The sequence below is a fragment of the Sminthopsis crassicaudata genome, chromosome 2, assembly GCF_048593235.1.
Source record: "Sminthopsis crassicaudata isolate SCR6 chromosome 2, ASM4859323v1, whole genome shotgun sequence".
NCBI classification, from domain to species: domain Eukaryota; kingdom Metazoa; phylum Chordata; class Mammalia; order Dasyuromorphia; family Dasyuridae; genus Sminthopsis; species Sminthopsis crassicaudata.
Genome location: NC_133618.1, coordinates 277,675,273 through 277,700,161, shown reverse-complemented (window position 1 = coordinate 277,700,161; position 24,889 = coordinate 277,675,273). Strand labels below are relative to the sequence as shown.

The window sequence follows — 24,889 nt, the reverse complement described above, 5'->3', positions numbered from 1 at the left end:
CTCACAGACAAGATTAGAAATGAAGCAGTAAAATGGCAAAATAATTTTATATCCAAGAGTTCTGATAAAGGCCTCATTTCTCACACACACACACACACACACACACACACACACACACACACACACACACATACACACACATATATATAGATATAGATATAGATATATATATAGATAGATATACATAGAGAGAGAGAGAATTGTCTCAAATTTATAAGAATACATGCCATTTTCTGATTGATAAATGTTCAAAGGATATGAACAGACAATTGTCAGATGAAGAAATTAAAACCATTTGCAGTCATTAAAAAATGCTCTAAACCACTATTGTTCAGAGAAATACAAATTAAAACAATTCAAGTATCATTATACACCTGTCAGATTGACTTATATGACAGAAAAGATACTAATGAATGTTGGAGTGGATGTGGAAAAATTAAGACACTAATATGTTGTTGGAGTTGTGAACTGATGCAACCATTCTGGAGAGCAATTTGGAACTATGCCCAAAGGACTATGAAACTGTGTATACCTTTTGATCTCTACCCATTATCTTTACTGGGCTTGTAACCCAAAAAGAGCATAAAAAAGGAAAAGGATCCATATGCATTTTTGCATATTTGTAGCAGCCCCTTTTGTAGTGGTAAGGAACTAGAACCTGAGTAGATGCCTATCAGTTGGAGAATGGGCTGAGTAAGTTATGGTATATGAATGTTGTGGAATATTATTATATAAGAAAGATCAGCAGGATGATTATAGAAAGGCCTGAAGATACTTACATGAACGGATATTAAGTGAAGTGAATAGAACCAAGAGATCACTGTACATAGATATGACAAGATTATATGATGATAAGTACTGATGGACATGGCTCTTTTCAACAGCGAAGTGATTCAGGCCAATTCCACTGTACTGGTGATGGAAAGAACCATTGGTCTTCACAACATAGCATTTTAATTTTGTTGTTATTGTTGTTGTTTGCTTTCATATTGTTTTTTTTTCTCATTTTTTTTCCTTTTTGATCTGATTTTTCTTGTGCAGCATGGCAATTGTGGAAATATGTATAGAAGAATTGCTTATTTAGCATATATTGGATTATTTGATATCTAGGGAAGGGGGTGGGGGAAAAAGAGAGAAAAAAAAGTGGAACACAAGATTTTGATCCAGCAGTGCTACCAATGGGTTTACATTCCAAAGAAATACTAAAGAAGGGAAAGGGACCTGTATGTGCCAAAATGTTTGTGGCAGCTCTTTTTGTAGTGACTAGAAACTGGAAAATGAAGGATGCCCATCAATTGGAGAATGGTTGAGTAAATTATGGTATATGAATATTAGGAATATTATTGTTCTGTAAGAAATGGCCAGCAGGAGGAATACAGAGAGGCTTGGAAAGACTTAACATCAACTGGCTGAGTGAAACGAGCAGAACTAGGAGATCATTATATACTTCAACAATGATACTGTATGAGGATGTATTCTGATGGAAGTGGATATCTTCAACATATAGAAGATCCAACTCACCTCCAGCTGATCAATGATGGACAGAATCAGCTACACCCAGAGAAGGAACACTGGGAAATGAGTGTGAACTGTTTGCATTTTTGTTTTTCTTCTTTTGTTTTTACCTTCTAAATCCAATTCTTCCTGTGCAACAAGAAATTTGGTTCTGCACACATATATTGTATCTAGGATATATTATAACACATTTAACATGTATGGGACTGCCTGCTATCTAGAGGAGAGGGTGGAGGGAAGGAAGGAAAATTCGGAATAGAAATGAGTGCAAGGGATAATGTTGTAAAAAAATCGCCCATGCTTATGTACTGTCAAAAAAGTTATAATTATAAATTAATAAAAATGTAAAAAAAGAAAACTATCTATACATATGTTTAGAAAATTTAAAACTTTATAAAAATAAACAAATAAATCTGAAAAAAAAGTTGGCTAGATTAAGGGAAAAAGGAGATGGGAAAATTTATTATAGCAAAAATAAATAAAGATAGAACTTTAAAAAAAATAGAATATTGGAATCCTGAATAAGGAAGGAAATAATTTTATTATGACACAAAAAAGAGGCATTATTAATAGAACAAGGTCTTGGAGGGGACAAGACAGAATGGAACCAGAACCTAAGATGTAAGTAATGGACTCAGCCTTATTGGGGGAGATTAGAGGCACGAACAGTACAGAATTTCTGAGATATGTGAGAGGAATTTAGGGAACTTAGTTCTTGTGGCCTTGATCTTCTCAGTGTATGAGGCAAAGCTATCTCCTGAGAGAGGGCCAGAAGGGGGAGGGGGAGGAGAATGAATGTTTGGGGGTTATGGTGTGTGTGTGTGTATGTACATATGTATGTGTATGTATGTGTGTGTCCTTAAGCTCATGGAACTAAAGATGGCAATTAATAGCATAGTGGGACATTTTCTCCTAACCATATGAAAAAATAATAGTCTACTTGGAAAAAATATGGCCCAAGGTGGGAAGAAAGGACTCCATGATTTTTTTTAAATCAGCGAAATTCTGTAGACTAACTTTTTGGTAATAGATAAAAAGTTCTTCAATCATACACTGTTGACCTTAGCTTTCCATTTCAAGGAGAGATGCTGTAATGTTTTCAAATATTTTCCTTAAGAGGAAAATGTATGTCTATTTACAATTCCTGCTATTTGCTTTTTAAAAAGATTTATCATTTAAGAAATAATTTTAAAACACATATAAAGTTGTGAGTTCCAAATTTTATCTTTCCCCTCCCCCACTTAGATTGTAAGCAATAAGATATAGATTATACATGTGCACTTATGTCAAACATTTCCACATTAGTTATTTTGTAAAAGAAGACAAATAAAAGGCAAAAGCCAAAAAATAGAATGCTTCAATTTGTATTAAATCAATATCAATTCTTTCTCTGGAGAGTGGATAGTATACTTCATCATTAGTTCTCTGGATTTGTCTTGGATCATTGTCTTTCTAATAGAATAGCTAAGTTATATTGCTGTTACTATGTACACTGTTCTAGTTCTATTTGCTTCACTATGCATCAGTTCATGTAAGTCTTGCCAGGTTTTAATAAAGTCATCTTGCTTGTCGTTTCTTACAGCATACAAATATTCCACTATGATCATCTGCCATAGTTTGTTTAGCCATTCCCCAATTGATGAACATTTCTTTAATTTCCAATTCCTAGCCATCACAAAAAAGCTGCTATAAATATTTTTGAACAAATAAGTCCTTTTCCTTTTTTTGGGGGGGGGGGTAATGTCTTTGGAATACAGATCACGGCTGGATCAAAGGATATATACAGTTTTGTAACTTTTTGGAAATCGTTCTGAATTGCTCTCTAGAATGGTTGGATCAGTTCACAATTCTACCAACAGTGCATTAGTGCCCTAGTTTTCTAATATGCAAAATTTACCCATTTTGTTATATTAGCCACCCTTACAAGGTGTGATGTGACTCCTTTTATTTTCAATGATACTGACAACCATGTGCTGACTGACCAGAATGAGAAGCTGCTCCATGTTGGGCAAAAAGTGGTGATCCTGAATTTCTTCTAAACCCCAGTGTTTAAAGAGAGCAATGCATAGAATTGCTGCTCATTTACTAGATTAGCTCCTTCAATTTCCTTTTAATTGGAGCCCATAACCCAGCTTCTCGAAACTTCTGGGAGATGAACAATACAAATTAAGATTTGGATGCTTTCCAGGAAGGGCTGGGCTCAAAGAACATTTTCCCCCTAACTCACACAGTTGTGGCTACTCACAAATAGCATGCTGTATCCTAATGAGTCTGCTTTTGGCTCTGCAGTTTTGCATTTGCAAACTCTGTTGCTGAGAGTGTAAGAGCAATGTTTACCAGCCTCTGGTTTGAAGTGATAGATAGGTGCAAAGCCCAGGAAGCCTCTTAGAGACACAACATCCATGAACTCAAAGAGTCTGAATTCTAAGCCAGTGGCACAAAAACCTTTAAGTACAATATCGTACGTTTGTTCGGAACATTCATTTCTTACCAAGATTTCTTCTTTTTTAACGTATAAGACTTCAATTTATGTTTAAGAACAAGTAAAGTATAGCAGTTTGACAGCCGTTCACACTAAATTCTGTGCATTAAACCAACAGCACTCTTTTCCACAAACATCCATTGTTAGGACAATGCTCTCAGACAGAATTTATGAGAAATGGAATTATGTTACCAAGGAGATAGCATTTACTATAATGAAGAGTAGATCCTAGAAAATGGCCCCTTTTACAGCAGCTCCGAGCCGAGCCACAAAAGCAATTGATTGGTCTTGGCATTTAGTCTTATATCAGCTGTGTCATCCATAGCTTCAGGAGTGAGAACACTAATCTAAAGTGACATTTCTGTTCTGGCGGGCTTTTCTGCCCTGATGAAAGCAATTACTTCATTCCTAAATGATAATTTGCAGGAGTTTCAACCACTTTAATTGATAATTTTTTGTTCTGAGAAGTTCAATTGTGAAGTGATTAGCTGATTTGGTAAATAGAAATTTAAGGTGTGAAATATACAAGTTGCTCCAAGGTAAAGTGCTATTTATTGGGTACAGCAAAATTGCTTGATAAAGCTGCAGTTTCTCCATTATCACAAATTTGCCAGTTGCATACTTTAAAGTTTTGGAAGAAAAAAGAAGAACAAAACACTTTGATTCAGGATGAGAATTCTGGCAGAAGGCAAAAGGGACGATTAATAGTTTGGGTCTTACAAAGGCCCAGGTAATCGTTATTTGAATCAAGGTGAACATTAGTTGAAAAGGATTGTGAAGGAATGAAATTAGTCATACTGAAAAAAAAGTGGCAGTTTCCTATTATTACTATTCTAATGACTCATTCTAGAAGTAAATCTTGTTACTTAAGGTGTTCAAATAAAAATGCTCATTGGTTAAAAGACAATTAATTTAATGATGGAGTTCACACATACACAAAGCATTTTCTGACAAGGAGACAAAAGACTTAGTTGAATGGTTTTAATTACTTTCTGATCTGTTCTACAAAAAGTCAAATGTGAGTCATGATCATCCTATTAGAATCCATATGTTAGTGTGTACATTATTTTAAATTAGCAAAGGTACCCCGTGATTATAGTAATGAGTAAAACATTAACAACTGCAAAGATTAGTTTTACGATATGTTAAGAATTTTTTTGGAGGGGTGGCAACGAATTTCATGATATCTTCTTACATGGTGAAAAATAATGGTCATTTCACATGTTAAATGAGAAAAATAAAGCAAGAATGAAGGTCAAACTGATTTAGCACATCCAATAGTCTTTGTCAGCCAAGCTTAATATATCCTGAGTTTGTGGAACAAATGAAATTTTGCTGCTATGTTACACTTTGCTTCCAAACAACCATTACAACTGGTTTTATATATTGTGTGAGCATCAGACCATCAAACAGTGCATCTTTACTGACGTCTTGCCGCAGTGATGATCTACAGCAGCAATCTGCCATTTATATAAGGGCAAAATGTGCATCTATATTTAGTTGTGAAATTGGCCTATTATACTCTTGATGTTTACAGAGGCTAACATAAATTAATGATGACAGCTATGAGCACTGCATTAGTTAAGCAGGAGAGTTCTTACCTTGAACTTGAAGGTTTGTTCTCGTTTTAACTTCTAGCTAGCATAGACTGTGCAGCTTTCCTAACCCGTTATAGAAAAGGCTCTGAAATCATTGCTTCTTTTTTTCCTTTCTTGGAGAGCATTAAAGGGCTTCAATTTGTAACCTATACTGTGTGTGATCCTTCCAGAGATAGTTTTACATTCATTTCTTGCAAACTTTGTGATGTTTATAATTGGGAAAATAAAGGCCCCTCGACATATTTTTTTTCCTACTGCAGAAGAGCTGCTTTGATTGACTTTGAACTTTGGGTGGTGTCAATATGTGGTGGTCTATTGTGTTGAAGGTAATGAGGAAAGGGTAAATGTTGCTCTGTGCAATCTTTACGGTACTTTCCTGAAAGACTCCTTATGCAGCTCATGTCAGGGCAAATGTAGGTACTGTAGTAACTATAGATCTCACTGTTAACTATAAGCAGAGATCTGACAAGTATGCAGGTGTTCAAAGGTTCATGAGTTAAAATGCTGAAGCTTTTGATGAATTTTTGATGGCTGCATTTTTAATACAGGTCGACCTTCTTCCTTTGAGGCTGGATGCCAGATTAATTGATAAATAGTGGAAGTCTGTAGTGCTGGTTTCTCCTAAGCAAAACAAGTATAAAAATCCATAAAATCTTGCCTGTCCAGATCCTAAGAAGTACTTTTTTAAAAAGCAAAATTTAAGAGGCTATTGGCCCGACTCTCCCTTCTCCCATTTCTGGAAGAAAACATGCCCTACTTTCCTCTGCTAAAAAGAATAGTTTTCACTACTATTATGATCTCCTGGTAGAAAGACAGTGTGGTGTGATGAATAGTGGGAGTTAAGAAGGTCTGGGCTCATAAACATATCCATTCTCTGATCCATGCATGACCCCATTGTTACTTAACTTCTTAGTACCCTGGACAACTTTTTAAGGTCATTTATTATAAAGAAGTTGTAAATCAACATTGGTACAAGGAGTTTCTATGCTGATGAAATCGAAGGTCTTAACCTCTAATCAAATAGTACTTTTAAAGTTTATAATTTTTAACAGAAGCAACTTTGCATCAAAAGTTCTGAATGTGGGGGATTTAGTAGATAACATTGTTTGAATATGAGTTAAAGAGAAATAAAAAATAAGGACACTGTTGCACTTTTATTAAAAAAATATAATTTCTTCTTGTGATTGATCCCTTCACCAGCCCTGATCATCCATCATCATCCATGTTTCTTGAATTGCTCTGGTTAAAAAATTCGTCTTGCAGTGGCCAGCAAACTGATGGTGCATATTTTCACAATTAGATTAGTTCTCAAAAGATAAATACATAACTATTCCAGTGCTGGGCCCATACTATAAACTTTTCTAGTTTGGTTCAAGCTTCCAGATATTATGCCATTCTGCTATATCTTTGGGGGCTACTTCCATGCCATGATGGTGCCTTAGAGTAAGATTTTGGTTAAGATTAAAAAACAACTAGGAAAAAAATGGGAAAGAGGTGCTAGGACTGGTAGGACAAAGTCAAATGATTTTTATTCTGTTGACTTTGAAATTGCTGTTCTTAATCTTTCTTTCTAAGGCTCTCTAGATGAATTAACTTCAGAATCCTCATAACCTTTTCTTGGAAACAAAGAGCAAAAAATAATCATTTTACAGGCATTCTATAGACTTCTGTTCTTTTTCCTTCAATGGAATATTCATTATAATTTTAAAAAAATAGAATCTCTCACTAAAAGTTTCACAAAGACTTCTTGCAAAATATATGATTTCTAAAATACAAAAAGATCTTTTTCATTTTATTATTACTTGATATTTCATCTGCCACATTAATCATCTCAGTGGGGTTGATTGATTTAATTTTCTTGATGTTATAATAGTATTTCTAGCTTAACTATTTCCCCTAATAATTTTATTATTTTACAAATACCTTTATTTTAAATTAACTGGATCATAGATTTAGAACTAGAAAGGTCTTAGGGGTCATTGATTCTAGACCCCTAATTTTTACTTATAAGGAAACTTAGGCCTAGAGAAATTAAGTGAACTGCTACAGATCAAACAGCTAGTGTCTGAGGTGAAATTTGAACTCAGATGTTTCTTACTATAAGCCCAATACCCTATTCAATAGACTACATCCACTCTCAGTATGTATGCACTTGCCTTGTGACAATGCATAATGGTAAAGTGACCATAACCATAACCTACATGCCCCTGAGAACTTCTACAAAGATCATGATCTCTCCATGGTGCTGGATTTGGATCTCTACTCCCACTCCTCCTGCCCACCCCACACACTATCCTAGTCTTGAGAGTCCCTATATGTTTGATGATTGATTGTCTATTATGTGATGAAAAATTTGGGAAGACATTGAAAGGTTATCTAACCCCTTCTCATCATTTGAAAAAACTCTTCACCTAATCTCTGTCTGACTTTCCCATTTTTATATAGCAGAGAGAGAAAATTTCAGTCTTCTATAATGACTCTATCTACTCTAACAAATGCAAAATTTCATTTTATATAAAATAAATCTGTTATTTGCCAACCGAAATTTTTTCCTTTGGTAGATATAGAAAATATTAGTTACTATATTCAGATGCTATATTCAGACAGTGATTTATTTTACCTTATTCAATGCAATGCCACACATATGATCATCAGTTTTAAAGTATACAGTTACTTTTTCTATAGCATTCAGAAGGTAAAACTACTTGCAAGCTACATGAACTAATTACAATATGGATCACAAGTTCAAATTACTCTATCAGTTTTGAATAAGTTGGAAACATTATCATCTTCCCAACTCTTACAACACCCTTTCAATCAATAAGGTTCTTCCCTCTGTGGCTGGCTTATTTCATGTATGTCCCTAACCCAAGTTTAATTTTATTTTTGTAGTCCCTTATTCTCGAGGGAAGAAGGGTCTTTTTTGCTTTGCTTCCCAGTTTCATCCTTTATATGGGAAGTCTTCTATTCATAGCCACCTTGATTCTCTGATGTTCTCTGTACCCTACCTACAGAAATTTCTTTTATTATCCCCTTCTTTATTCTGCTTCCAAATCACTTTTTTTTTCATTTCCACTGAACTGCCCCTGAAATCTCAATCATAAATGTAACTCTTATAAGAGTCTTCTTTAAATCTCCAGTGATTTTAGGGGAAAGATGTTATAATCTGTATTTTGGATAATTTGGGAGCATTTTGCTTCATATTTTCCTAGATAATTTCAGTGCAGTCATGATTAAGGTTTTGAGGTTTGTATTTTTTTTCTTCTGCACATAGGAATGCATTTCACCTTCAAATTCTGTTGTCCAAAAGATTAGACTTCCCAGTTATTTTATTATATTGACTCCAGGATCTTAATGTCCCAAAAGGAATCAACATATTCTACTCTTCCAAGGATCTGCAATCTTCAGGCTCTGGGAGAGATTAATTTGGCTGGAAATAAAAAGATCATTTGAGAGTGCTTTGAATGCTTGGCATGAAGGTTTAGTTCTGATCTTGTAGATAAAAGGGGAGATCATTGTAGGTTTTTTTTTTATTAGTCAGAGAGAATGATAAAATGAAAATAGTATTTAGAGAATATTAACTTAATAGTAAGAGGCAGACTAGTAGAAAGAGAACTGAAATTAGAGCCAGGAAGATCTGTATTCAAGTCCTGCCTTTGATCCTGACTCTGACACTAGACAAGACAGTGGTCTTGGCAACTCTTTAAGACAATAAGTTAAAGACGTGTATTAATAGAGTCAGCTCCTTGACCAGAAAATGCTCACATCAATAAAATCAAAGGTCTATCTAGAAAAAAATAGTAACCATTTGTATAACAAATTGCAAAAGTTATTCAGGGATGAAAGGATGAAATGTATAAGTAGGGAAGCTAATGAAAAAAATAGAAAGAAATAATATAAATTTTATATGGAACAAAAGTTTGAAGGAGGGAGAAATCAAAAGATAAATTCTTGTTGCAAGCCAAACAAACTAGAACTATTAAGGTGCTATCTAAATAAAATGATTATCTAAAGATAAAATGCATTTTTTTGAGCAAAGAAAATAAGGTCACTGTAAACATGTTAAGTAGCCTTGGAAATCATCTTCTTAGAGGTAAGAGTTGAAATTTTTTGAAGAACAATTTTTCACAAAAATGTCGATGAGAAATGGCTTTTATAGTAAGGGGATTGAAGGGAAAAGAAACACTTAGAGATGAGATTATCAATTACCAGGCAAAGGAACAAATTATAAACCAAAAAGAGGAGAGTCTCAGGAAGAAGATAGTTTTATCAAAAAGGCAAAGAAAAACATTGAAAAATTCAATAGAAGGATGAGAAGAAACTATTTCAATAACTAAGGAGAAAATTATTATCAGTTGATGTCAATTGACTACCTCCTTGTCTTTTATATTCTATCCTATCTTGATTGTCTAACACTGTTCTCTCTTGTTTTCCTTCTAACTTGTCTGTCCCCTAATTTTCCATCTCCTCCACTAGCCAGTGAAGATTTATCTTCATCCAACCCATTAATGCATTGATGTCCCCTGAGACTGTCCTGTTCCCTGTCTCTCTGTAAGCTCTCTCCCTTTGTGATCTCAGACACTATTATGGGTTCAATTTCTATTTTTACATAGATGATTGTCAAAACCATATCTCAAGCCCTAAATCTATTCTTTCAAATATAAGCATACATTTCAATATTCTTGCCAAGAGTCTCTACCTTGATATTTTGCCTATGCTTCAAATTTAATATATCACTAACTTCCACATTATTAACAATCATTCAATATTTATTTATTGAGCACCTACTGTTTGTCAGACAATGTGCAAGGTCCTAGGGGTGTAAATGCAATGATTTAAATGATCTCTTTTCAATAGGCCCTTGTTTTCTATGATGTCATAATTATTCAATTGACTATTAAACTAATAATTGAACTGCTCAACTAATCTCTTTGTGCCAGTAGACTCTATTCTTAATACATAATTTGGAGTTCTTACTATGACTCTTTCTATTCAAATTCCCATAGTAACTATTTCCTATAAGATAATATATAAACTCTCAAACCTGAAATACAAAACTTATCACAATTTATTTCCTGATCTCCTTCCATTGTAATTTTCCTACTTTCTCTTCAGTCAATTAATGTGTTGCCCATGTCTGGGAATGTACTTTCTCCTGTTATCTGGTTATTAAAATCCTTTTCTTCCTTAAAGGTAGCAAGCAATCTGGAGTGAAGAGTACTAACTAGAACTAGAATTAGAACAAATGGATCTGTATTCAAATTCTTCTTTTGCTATTTACTACTTTTATGATCTTGGCAAAATCATTTAACTCATCTGTTTCCATGTCCTCATCTTTTAAATAAAAGCGTTGAACTAGATTGTTTATAAGGTCTCTTCAGTGTCATATTTGTGATCTCTAACAGTTTCATTCTGCTTCATTCTACTCAATGAAGACTTTCATGGTTTGCCCTATCAAATGTTCTCTTCTATTGCAAATTTCCTAAAATTCCATTGTCCGGATTTTCCCTTTGTTGGTTTACACTCTTCTTTTGTTCAGTTTACCTTTGCATATATTATGCCCCCCCACCTTAATCAACTGTAACCTTCTCTCAATGTCAGAAATTAGTTATTCATTGTTTTTCTTTTTTTTTTGACCTTTTTGTCTAGATATAGCCCAGTATGGTCAACATGGCAACATGTTACTAATTGTTTCTGTAAATTAGTGACATAGTATATATATATATATATATATGTGTGTGTGTGTGTGTGTGTGTGTGTGTGTGTGTGTGTGTGTGTGTGTGTGTGTATACATATTCTATATATATATATATATGTGTATACATATTTTATATACATATGCATATGTATATTAATTGAATTAATGATATAATTAGGTGTGACTTCAGGATATTTCTTCTTTTATTGTTTAAAAATAACTATTTTCTAAATATTTTTATCATCTTAGTTGGTATCATGCTTGGAATGTTATATACTTTCTTCTGCCTCCAAGAGTTTCTGGGTTCTTTCAAATCCTAACTTAAACATTATCATCTCAGGCCATCACTAGTCATATTGACTTTTGTCTTGCAACTGGACTTCAATGATTTTGGAAGAAAAAGTGAGGCTGATAACTTAGTGAAACTCTGCCTTACTTAAGTCCAATTCACATGCAAATCAATTTATCAGTGACAATAGAAGGAGATCAGGAATAAATTGTAATAAGCCTTAAATTGCAAGTCTGTGGTCTTCTTCCAAAGTAAGAAACCAACAACAAGAACCAGGGCCTAATTCTTATATGAGAAATTTTTGATGTTCTTAGCTGTCATTGCTTCCTGAAATTATTTTATGTTTCTTTTGTATTTCTATACATGATATATATGGGAGATGTTTATGATTAAATGATTGTGAGATCAGAATTAAATAATTGTAAGATGAAATAATGAAATTTTCTCCTAATTCTTCTAGATTCTTATAGTAACAGAACCCAAAAGAGAACTAGTACAGTGCATTTCAATAGGATATAGTTTTTTTTTTTTTTTTTAAAGGCAGGGACTATTTCATGTTTATCTTATGACATGGCCTGATATGTAGCAAAGCAGTTACTTAAGAAATTCATGTTGTTTTGTTTTTGAGCACAGTGGTCAATTCTGAAATGTATCCACCACCATCAAGTCTTCTCAAAACCTAGGGCATATTATATTCTTATTTGACAAAATGCAATTATTACTTTAATGATATTTCATAGCATGCCAAGTAACCTAGATTCATCCTCCCCAAATTTTGTTTTCTTGTTAATTTATGAAATAAAATAAGGAGTTGCATAACATAGTAGAACTTTAAAAAGATAATTGTATATGAATCTACAAATCTATTATGTATGATTTGCTATGTAATAAAATTACATATTACAATTACATATTACAAAATGTTAGGTAACATTTTTCCTTTTTCTTCTACCTCTACTCTAAAGGTGGTTACCATTAGAAATATATGTGACACAACTCTATATATGTAAAATAATTCTATATATGTTTCTATTCATCAGTTTTTTTTTTTTCTGGATGAGTATAGGATCTTCCCTCTACTTTTTCCTTTACGGCAATTTTATGCATATAAGTGGCACACAATGAATACTACAGATGATACCGAGTGAAATATAAGGTGTTATGTCAATGACAATTATGGAAGCCACCAGAATTTTATCAGGTCTTTTTTCAAGTTGATTTATGACTTCTTCTGATAGTTTTCATGGGGAGATGTTTTTGATATTCTGTGATAAATTAAATGCTGCTTTCTACTTCCCTAAAATTGAGCAATAGTTTTCAGTGCCATTCAGGACATAAGTGGATTGAAGTTAGTAGAGGAGAAGATGGAGTCCAGAAAAGAACTTATTGTAGTTGCGAAATGCTATGGTGTTTCTAGTAACAGAAACAGGCACAGTTACAACTCATCTACAATTTAAAATTTATCTCAAGTGCTCTACAGCTGATAACACATTTTCCTGATGACAAAGTGTACAAATGTAGAGACATTTTTAGTTATTAATGCATTCCTCAGTCCTAATAGGCCACTGCTTGAAAAATTAGGTCCTACTTCATAAAATATTACTTGTAGAGTTATGGCATTGTGTTCAACTTCTGCTATTAGATTATCACCTCAACAGCATGTATGACTGTTTGGTCATCTTTTATTGCTATTGCTCTCAAAACTAATCACTATTTATTATAAATGTCTTGCTATCATCTTGAGAATCAGCTGGATCCTATAGTCCTTGCATAATTATATGCTAGGGGAGTCATGGAAACCCTGTTTTATTATGATTGTGGCCAAAAAGATCACTCTCTTCAGTGGAGTCATGTGATGACAATAGAGGAAAAAAATATGAACCTGAAAAGTAAATATTCTAGATAATTTGTATAGAAATATAAAAAAGGGAAATGTGGGCTAAGAAGGAAATCATTGGCCTTCTAAGCATTACAAGATGCTGTAGAGAATGCTAAGTAGTTCTGTATGTTACCCTCTCTGAATCTCAGAGTTCTTATGGTTTTTCTCTTTTGATCTTTGCCATATAGGCATAATAAATTTGGCACAGATTTTGTGGCAAAAGCAGGGTGTTTTCCCCAAATTTATTAATAAAGATAGGACAAAAATATTTTTACCTAAACAAATTGTTTAATCCTTATTCACATTTTTCTTTGGATCTACAGACCTGGGAAGAGAATTTTGTATAATGTTTAATATATATGTGAATATATGGATATATATGTAAATATACATCTATATATGCATATTTACTTGCACCAATACTCAAATGACTCTCTATATTCATTTGTGTACATCAGATGAAGCTATAAAACATGGAGGATATTTTGCAATTAAGTCTTAAAAATACTTTAACAACTACTCCTCACTATGAGAAAGCATTTTATTTCTTAAATTAAAACTGGAAATTTTAAAAGTGACTATTTTACACTGATGAAATAGAAAAGCTCCAGGCAGCTTTCTTGAAACTTACAAAATTCAGTGCATCACCACACTGGCTGACTTAGTTTTTTAATGAAAATTGCATCCTTTAACTATCCCATTGATCCTCTAGTTTTATTTTTAACATAGGTATTATTACATTAATATGATATTACATCATTATAATTCACTTTTATTATTAAGCCTTTTTTCCTCTCTTTCACTGTAGTTGGATAAAAATGACAAAAAAAACCTGGTGATTTAAAAAAAGAACTATGTTGGCTCTAATAACAAGTTTCACAATGAATAAAAATAAGAACGGAATGATTCTTCTGTTCTGAGTATTTAGTCTAAACTCTGGTAATTGAACCTATTCATATTTTAAGAGCAAGCTTTATAAAGTCATTGATGACTTTATTTACTTAGTTCTGATATGTTAAAAAAAACAGTACTTTTTCATATATGCTTTTCAATTCAACCTCTGGACAATAAGTTCTTTAACAAGCCTTGTATTTTTGTTTTTTGGGGAGCTAACATATGCTTCTTCAACTGGCACAGTTTCAAAGGAAAAGTAATTGTCAAATTAAAATGTTGCCCTGAAAACTAAAACATTTTATATGACTAGTTCAGATGAGGAATGTTAGTTAGATAATTTGGAATTTTAAAAATAATTATGTAAAAACAAAATTGGATTCTGTATTTAGAAACTTCCATTAGTCTAGTATCTGCCTGTAGCAGCTATGGAATTACTTAATTCTATAAATGTTCAGCCAAACTCGTTTTTGGCATCTACAGTGAGATATACTTTAAAATTGACAGAGTTGTGAAAACATTTTGTTTCCACTGTGAACATTTTTATAGAGTACTGCCATGTAAAAAGTTGAGTAAGTTCCAACTCCCTGAATACTGCCAGGCCAATCTTTCCTTCCCCTATTCTATTTTTCCTTTCCCCTTTCTCCTTTAAATGAAAGCATCTAATGAAGACAGTTCAATGAACAATTCATTAAGTTGAGAACAGAAGTGTCAAAGCCGGCACAATCTCCTAATTAGTCGAGAGTTGATTAACATCAGCCAAATCGTATACAAACTATGGGTATATGTGTATGTATATGTAACAGTAAATGGAATATGTAAAAACCTTGCAAACAACAACATAGTGTTAACTATTTCACTCACTTAACCATTAACGCATTACAGAATATTACAGTCCTTGTTTAAATAGATTTTTTGTTTTTTTTGGTGAAACTCATTTTACAATGTTCTAAACATCTGAAAAAAGATATTGATGGATATTATTGAAGAAACATTAAAATCAGGAAGAAAATTGTTTTTGAATGAAAAATAGTTCTGGGATTACTAACCATTGTTCTCCTTTTTATCTGATTGCAGTTTACAAGCCTTGAGAAAGGAAAAGTCCCGAGATGCTGCTCGCTCCCGTCGGGGAAAGGAGAATTTTGAGTTTTATGAACTGGCTAAACTATTGCCACTTCCTGCAGCCATTACTAGCCAGCTTGACAAGGCGTCCATCATCCGACTTACAATTAGCTATCTGAAAATGAGGGACTTTGCAAATCAGGGAGATCCTCCATGGAATTTGAGAATGGAAGGACCTCCACCCAATACTTCAGTAAAAGGTATGATTTGGGTTTTTTGTTTGTTTGTTTGTTTTTTGTTTTTTTCTGTCTGGAATATGGTAGTCTATAAGAATCTCTCTATTGAAATGTTTACCATCATCCTTTCTTCTTTTCCTGCATATCAAATCCTTTAAAGGGATACAAATGTGGAAATCTGAGGTCTGCATGAGAAAGACACCATGTGAAGGTGAAATAAACCTCTTCTTCTATTTCTATTTTATTGTCAAAAACTGTCAGCCTAAGTAGTCTATAGCTTTTTATAAGGATTCAGAGAAATGAATATTTATTTGCTTCTTGTGTTTAATTTGTGTTATGTTAATCCATGTAAAATCATTCTGATGGGTGGAGTATGGAAATGTTTATTAATGGGGAGGAGCTAATATTCTCAAATCTAAGTACAAGTAGATGAGAACAGGGCTTAGTTTTAACAGGTATTTTGGATTTATTAATTTATTGAATGACAAAATATCTGCATTTCAATTTAAAGGCTTTATTTTTATGAATTAAAACTATGTTAACCTAAAGGTTGACAAATATAACCATCTGGAAATGTCCTCTCATTTCTTGATACATTTCTCATTATTGTTTTTAATTTAATTTTTGAACCTTTCTTCAGTCTTCCATAGGGTAGTATTTTTGCTTTTCTTTAATATTGCTATTAAGTTCTTATAGTTCATGACATATTTTGAGCACCAAATGATACAGAGCAATGCAATTTTAAGCCTTTGGATGTGTGTGAATGGGCATATCCATATGGATGTGCTTGTTTATAAACATGTGTTTTGGCAATTGAGCTTGCATCCCTAAGGGAATATAAAATCTAGGCAAAAAGGGCTATGTGTAGTAGCTGCTAGTCTGCTCTCTTCTTTAGCCTGACACATGAAAGTCAGATGAAGTGGGACTAAGGACTGGGATGTGGGTGGTTATTGTAGGTAACCACCTCTGAGGGATGAATGGGAGTCTCTGGTTATATATTTGATTGCTTCTTGACAGCTAGCTATTGAGCAACATTGGTGTTGGCAGCTGAAGCAGCTTTCACTTGCCCTCCTGGCTAGAGGAAAAAAGTACTAGTGGGGAGCTGTCATCTTTTATATAGGATTGAGATTGATAGGAAGGGCAAAAAGCAGTGGTCATTTACTAAGCTTTTTGAGCCTAGTTACATTATAACATGTGTGTGTATGTGTGTGTGTCCATCTGTTCACATATTTACCTTAACATGTATTTTTGATTATGTTTACTAGAAAAGTAGAGCCAGACTTTAAGGGAGTAATTTGTTATTTTCTTCTAAAATGTAGGAAGGACAATTCTAAGTTCACACAGAAAACTTTGAATAGATATCTTTGTATTTCTCAAGTTAAAAGTCTGAGTGCTTATCATCTATCTTTCTATCATCTAGTTATATACACTCTTATTAAAAGAACCCCAAATAGTTAAAATCTAAGCATTTTTATATTGAATTCACTTTCCCATTTCCTCTAACATCATACCTTTGTATACATTCTTTCTTAAGAAACTAGGAGTTTCTTAACATCAATAAATGTAGTAAGCCGTTGAATTGAACACTTTATTTGTAGAGATGTGGTTGTCATCCTCTTCCTCCTTCTCTTTCTCTTCTGCCTCTGCTTCCTCAGTTTACTAAGTACCTCTGCTATAATTGCAAAGCAATAAAACTTCCATTCTACTAGGAATCAAAGCATGTAGAGAAATAAATGTAGCACAAGGAAATCTGAGGAGTAGAGATGGTAAATCAAAAGAGAGTTCACAGAGAAGGTAGAAGCTGAATTAAGTCTAAAAATTCTGAGAGGCAAAAGAGGTAGAGAAATGAATTCTAGGCAAGAGGAGTAGTTTGTACAAATGCACAAGGGGAGGAAATAAAGTATGAAATAAAGAACCAAAAATCAAATTTAGGTGGAGTGTAGAATTCATGAAGGAGAGTAGTATGAAATAAGGCTTGAAAGAGAAGTCAAAGGCACATTGGGGGTGGTCTTAAAAATCCAGACCAAAGAATTTGTATTTTATCCAAACATATATACATATATATATATACATATATATGTATATATATGTATATATACATATATATATATAATTATGTGAATTTCATTTTCCATTATTTTATTCAGTTTGTCAGCCACCTCCCATTCTGCTATAAATTATAATGAAAGCCTCAGTTATTTTGGCTTGTACCCTCCTCTCCTGCATCATGAATATATTGACCAGACTCTATGCAGGGGAGTCAATGACCTGATCTCTTTGATTGGCCCAGAACAATAACTACATATTTACAGAAACATTCTTAAGCAATGTCTTTGCCTCTTAACTTCATTTGTTACCATTAACTATGGACTGAGTGAACAAGAAGACAATCCTTTGGATTTATGTGGAACACTTTCTTTTTGTTATTGAGTATTAGATACCAGTATGAAAGTTTAATGCTACTATCATTTTCCCCAAAAATCTAGTCTTCCAGAAGAGAATCCAGGAGAGCCAGAGAGAAATTAAAGAAAGGAAATAGCATTATGAAATGCATAGAGAATTTTTTATATAAAACTGGACAATCAGAAAAGGAATTGACATAGATGACTTAAGAAGAATGAAGTGGAAGATAGAAAATATAAAATAGAAGTTCTAGGCAATGGTATACAAAAACAAAGTGAAATGAACTTTGCCCCCAAGACATTCATGTTCTACTTCATAGTGAAGATGATAATTTTATTGTTGAAGTGTAAAAGTTAGGATGGGACCTGGGGATAAGAGCTTGGGAAGAGATGATGATTAGTATTTAAATGTTAAATTCATGTGATGTGTGTGTGTCTGTGTGTAGATATACATACATAATTTGATAGACAAGTAAAAAAAATCAACACAGAATATTGAAGTTAAATCTCTAAGTGATTTAAAGCTTTAATGATTCTACACAATTTTTCTTGGCTTTCAAAAGTTGGCAGTTGTAATGTGGACATTTCTCATAAGCTAGTTCTACTGTATAATATGTGTGTTTATATTTTATGATTTTACTAGTTCTTTTAAAAATGTAAACTTATAATTCATCCTAATGAAACATTCATGAAATAACATCAAAAGACACTGACTTCCATTTATGAAGGCATGTATTTCTACCACTGAAAAAGTTCTTATGAACAAACAAACACATATATGTGCACGTGTTTGTATATGCATGTGCATACACATACATATATCCCATAGTATCTTGTAAAATAAGGTTAGTAGTTCTACAATAAAATGATTAATGTTATACTTTGTTCCACTCCATGAAATGTCTTTATAAGATTTAAAGGCACTTGAAAATATATATGATATATTAGCTATACTATGTAAATAACTATTTATTTTAAAATACAGCTCATGTTAATAATTAAATTTCAAAGCTTAAATATAAATTTGTCCCAGGCTGCTAATAGGAATTCATCAGTTTAATTTAGTATTTTAGAAAGGTCCTTTACTCTTCCTATAGTGATTGCAGCTTTTCTTGAAAGTCTATGAAGGCTGATGAGATTACTTTGTGATGTCCATTGTATATAGATTATTTCAAGTTGTGCTTGCAGAAAGAACACTTAGGTGACAGTGTGTAATGTTTTCTGAGTCAATTATTTCATGGAAATGATATGTTAAGCAATTTGAAGGTAACAGATAGTTTCCTCCATTATTTTAGAAATATCTGTATTGTTATAATACAGATCAAATCTACAATGAACATTATGCATTATTCAAGAAATGACCAGGCATTCTCAGCAGTGTTTCAGTTAAATAACTGATGATTGTAACCTTTAAAGAAATATCATTGTGGTGACTGTTGGTAAATCACTTCTCCATTCATAGTAATCTTTATTTAGAGGCTATCTAGAAACCATTATATCTTTTATTAATCTTAAAAGCAATAGCTGCTGATTTGACATTTGCCAAAAGTAGATAAATTTTCTGTCTTTCTAATATAGCAAACCAGTCCATTTTATGAACATGTCATCTGAGATATTTTTAATTCAGGTATATAAATAATATATTTATTTTCATTTAAATATTAGTTTTAAAACAACAAGATTATTATACATATGGTAGGTAACAATGCTAAAATATAAACAATATTTGAATAACATTCATAATTTCTAGAGAAAAAAATCAGTGGATTTGCAATATACCTGGTGTTTAGAAATAAATTGAACCATATTTGGGACAGGACTTAATTAACTGCCTTTTCATTCTCATTATATGATTGATCTTTTCTAATAGAATTTGTTTCTAACAAGCCCCAAACCATCATAGTCAGTATTTTAAATAAAACATGGATATGACAGAAAGTTGAGACACCCAGATCACTGTTTAAGTAATGCATGATCACTTCTTAGGTGGTATCTAGGAAGAAACATGTTTGACAAATTCATTTAAAACTGTTTTAGGTTGAGAGCAACCCAAAGTTTTTGACTCCAAAGTCATTTCATGGGTTAAACCTTTAATGATTGTCCTCCAAACCTGAAAGAGCATTTTTTGAAACATATCTCTATTTCAGCAGTAATGCAGTGATCCCAGAGGATTTTCTGACTGATGAGCAAATGTTCTCCAATGTTATTTTGTAAAAAATATCTCATATCATAAGCAGACTAGAGATCAGACAATACCCTTCCTGATACTTTACCCTGTGTCAACTTGTGTTTTACTTTCATCAGGAAAAAAAGTCTTATGTATTGCCCCATTTGAATGCCTACTATTGATCTAAAACCATATGATGTAGAAGTGTTCTAGAACTGGATTTTACATTCCTATCCCTATGCCCTTTTCTTTCTCCCTCCCTCCCTCCATTTGAGTATTTCTCTTCCTTCCTTCCTTCCTTCCTTCCTTCTTCCTTCCTTCCTTCCTTCCTTCCTTCCTTCCTTCCTTCCTTCCTTCCTTCCTTCCTTCCTTTCTTCCTTCCTTCCTTCCTTCCTTCCCTCCCTCCCTCTCCCTCCTCCTTTCTCCTTCCTTCCTTCCTTCCTTCTTCTTTCTTTCTTTCTTTCTTTCTTTCTTGTCTTTCTTTCTTTCTTTCTTTCTTCTTTCTTTCTTCTTTCTTTCTTTCTTTCTCTTCTTTCTTTCCTTTCTTTCTTTCTTTCTTTCTTTCTTTCTTTCTTTTCTTTCTTTCTTTCTTTCTTTCTTTCTTTCCTTCCTTCTTACTTCTTCATTCCTTCTTCCTTCCTTCCTTCCTTCCTTCCTTCCTTCCCTTCCTTCCTTCCTTCCTTCCTTCCTTCCTTCCTTCCTTCCTTCCTTCCTTCCTTCCTTCCTTCCCTTCCTTCCTTCCCTCCTTCTTCTCCTTTCTTCTTTCCCTGATTATGCCTTTGTGTCCAAGCAATTCAAATGTTTGTTCTCAGATCAATTTAGCCAGAATGCTTAGCATCCTGCAGTATGTCTCTTTCTGATATATGGTTTGTCAGTTTGATCATCTCCATTGTTTTGGCCTTAAGTTAGATCAACCTACATCCATTCAAGATTCACAACAGCACCAAATATAAACTGATACCACTGATACGAAGACCTTAAAGAAAAATGATTTTTTCCATTTATTTTTGTGATAAGTGCTCAATTTTATTAGGGCATTTAAAGTACAATAGAGGTATAATTACATTTCTCAAGTGTAATTTTAAAAATTATCTTTAATTGTTTTTTTTAATCCTTCACTATCTTTTGGATGATATTAGGACTTTGGGCAAGAGTTCATTTAAAAGAACACATAGCATGAGTTTGCTCATAGTACCATATCAACATTCTTCACACTTGATTTGAAGGGTTTTTCCCCCCGAGCATTTAATGACAAGGGTGATTGCAGAAGATATCACTATTCCCTGTTGTCATAACACCATGTAACTTCAGGCTTTATCAATGGGAACTTCATGATGTTTTCAAAGGTAGTATAATGTCCATTTAATTAGAGTAATAAAAAAAATCTGAAACATGAAGACAGTTGCTAAACCCTTGTAATAAAATAGCTTGGTGTCATTGGGAAGAACATGGGATTTAGATTTAGCAGTCCATCAGAAGACCTGGATTTTGCCAGTTTCTAGCTCTTTAACCTTACATAAGTCAGTCAATCTCTCTGAAGCCCAGTTTTCCTCATCTCCAAAAGAAAATTAATAATAGAACATTATCCTACTCCACAAATTATGATGGAAAAAATGATCTGGAAACTGTACAGTATTGTGCAAAAGGGAATGATAACTATGATGATAATGCCAAATGCATTTGATAAAGACTTCACTTTTGCTTTCAGAAGCTTTGGTATCAGTGAATTTTATTTTAAAAGTTTTGATTGCAAAGCAAACTTATTTAGAATATGTGAACTACTTTACTTTAAAAAATAATTTTTGTATGAAGGCTAGTCATATGTATAAGTGAATTTTCAAGGTTCTGAATTTATTCAGTAACACCTGGAAGTGATGGATGCCTTTCCAAGATAGAGGGAAGGGACTGATTATAATTATGTGGGATGAAAGCATTGTTTCAGAGAGGATGACTACCAACCTATTCTTTGGTTTAAAGAAATTCCTGATGTCATCATTCTCTAAAAGCAGAATTCAGTAACAGTTTTACCTGAGAATGTCACCATCAGATCCAAGCAATGCTTATGAATAGCATTTGTTGACACAAGTCATAGTCAAATAAGAAGAATATAAAATGAAACAAAAGAAGGAATGAGAAAGAAGGAAAGGCAAAAATTATAAAGTAAAAGGAGAAATATAAAGAGGGTATGTGGTAAGTGATGGAAATATTATTGAGCACGACCAACAATTGTCTTAATTTGGCCCTCAAATATATTCTAATTGTTATCCTCCACTGTTCTTCAATACATATTTTATTTTCCAACCAAATTATATTTCTTATACTTCTAAATATATTTTTGCCTTCTCACTTATAAATCTTTGTTTGTGCTGTTTTCTTCACATAGAATCTCTACTTACTGAAATCTTTGCCCAATCCCAATGGTCCTTCTTCCATAATTCTCAAGTCAAACACGTGATATCTTTGATTTCTGAATTCCAATTTTGATACCACTTTACACTTTTATGATTCTTGTATCTTGATAATAAAGGCTACATTTTTTAACACTTTAAGGTTTACAAAGTGATTTTAAAATATTTCATTTTATCTTCATGACAACCATATGAGGTTAGTTGCAATGTCTATTTACATTTTTCAGATAATGGAACTGAGGCAAAGTTGTGACATATACTTAACTGGTCACAAAGCAATAATTTCCTGAAGCCAAATTTTAATGCAAATCTTTTTGATTCCTTTATCCTATTCTTGACTGAATATTTTTCCTATGATTGTGAGCCCCTCTATGGTAAAAATTGAAACTCAATTTCAATTCAATTAAACTCCTGTATCCTGAGGAGATGCATTGGTTAAAGAGGCAGGCCTTTAGTCAGGAAGTCTCATTTTCTTGAGTTCAAATCTGGCTTCAGATCCTTACTATATATATGACCCTGGACAAGTCACATAAAAAAATTTAGATATGCAGAATGAACTAGGTGGATTCTCCTTTTGTGGCATATTGAATTGGATATTCTGTAGGCATCTCCAACTCGTTACTATCATACCTCTAGTCACCTATGATTACAAGATGGATGTCATATCCTCAACTTTTCACTATCACTCCACATATCAGATCTTTTTTTCCATCTTAGCATTTCTCTTTATGCAATCTCTTGTATTTGTTCTCCCCACTCATGCATTAAAATCTCAACTTTAGATCAGTTCCTCATCACTTCTCATGGGACTGCTGTGCCAGCTTTCTAATTGTTCTACCCACCTTGAATCTCTCCCCCATTTAAACTCCTCTCTGGAGCTGCCAAAACCACTTCCTTGAAACTCAGACTTGACCCTATCATCTCTCTACTCTGTAATTTCCAGTGATAACTCATTACCTCCAGGAAAAAACAAACAAACAAACTTAAAATCCTTTGCTTGACAACGAAAGATCCTGACATTTTAGTCTCTTCCTACCTTTCCAGTCTTCTTAAACTTATTTATCTGCATTCCCCATATGGTTCAATCCTAGTGAGCCACTTACTAATTCTCACATATGATATTCCATTTCCCATTCCCCATACCTGGAATTGTTTCCCTTGCTTTCCTGACTTCTTTGGATTTTTTCAAAAATCAACTCAAAGTCCACCTCCAGAATAGGTCTTTCTTGTCTCCCCCCACTCCAGCCCATCTCACCCACCTCCACATTTGCTAATTCCCCTCTGATATTAATTTTCATTGATTATGTGTATTATTTGTATTGCTTAATTATTGACATGCTCTCCCCCATTAGATTGTGAGTTCTTTGAAGGAAGGGACTATCTTTTATTTATCTTTATATTCTATTATTTTTCAGTCTTGTACATTTTTTTGTGATCCCACTTGAAGTTTTCTTGGCAAAAATACTGGAGTAATTTGCCATTTCTTTCTCCAACTCAGGTTACACATGAAGACACTGAGGTAAATAGGTTAAGTGACTGGCCCAGGGCAACATATCTTGTAAGTGTCTCAAGCCAGATTTGAACTCTAGGCTCTAATCACTGTGTTACCCAACTGTCCCCTTACATATAACTTCATAAATACACCTTCATGGAGTTGGGAGAAAAACAATTTGGAAATGTTAAAATTCTGTACCAATGTGAAATTATTCTTATTATGCATATGCAAGAGGTAATGTTAAGGGAGGGAAAAACTATACTTTGAAAGTTTAGGGTTTTCATATAAATAACTCATAATTATCCAAACAAATTCAGTTCAATTCAACAATAACATTGTATATCATACTCTATCTAGACATTGTGCCTTACATTGGGCATTTGGTGATGGAAATGAAAACTAGTCCTTCCAGCATTCTACTAAAGGCTATCAGCAAATATACAGATAAATTAATGTCTGATAATAAGTATAGGTTAAAAACAATAACAACTAAGAGGATGAGGAGAGTATTATACTGGTACTCTGGTTCAAATACAGTGAATTAGTATTCAACATTTCTTAGGACACTGTTGGCAATGAAATTATTTTTATTACTTTTTAAAATAAAAGCATGTGTTCTCTTCATGTGATTTTACAATCTGGATATTGAGAGGTTATATGTTTAATATCAGAATTAATAAGAAAATAGATTCTATACATATTTTGGATTTCATATAAATGCTTTAAAATATTTCCTTTCTTTAAGATTTGATAAGTAACTAGTTTTA

At 33.1% G+C, this 24,889-nt stretch overlaps 1 protein-coding gene across 1 annotated transcript in view; it reads left to right on the top strand.

Moving 5' to 3' along the window:
• NPAS3 (neuronal PAS domain protein 3) overlaps positions 1-24,889 on the top strand; it is a 1,108,236-nt gene that overhangs the window by 307,768 nt on the left and 775,579 nt on the right. The window contains 2 exon segments of the mRNA XM_074289550.1: positions 15,430-15,674; positions 15,811-15,861. Of these exon segments, the coding sequence (XP_074145651.1) occupies positions 15,430-15,674; positions 15,811-15,861 (296 nt within the window).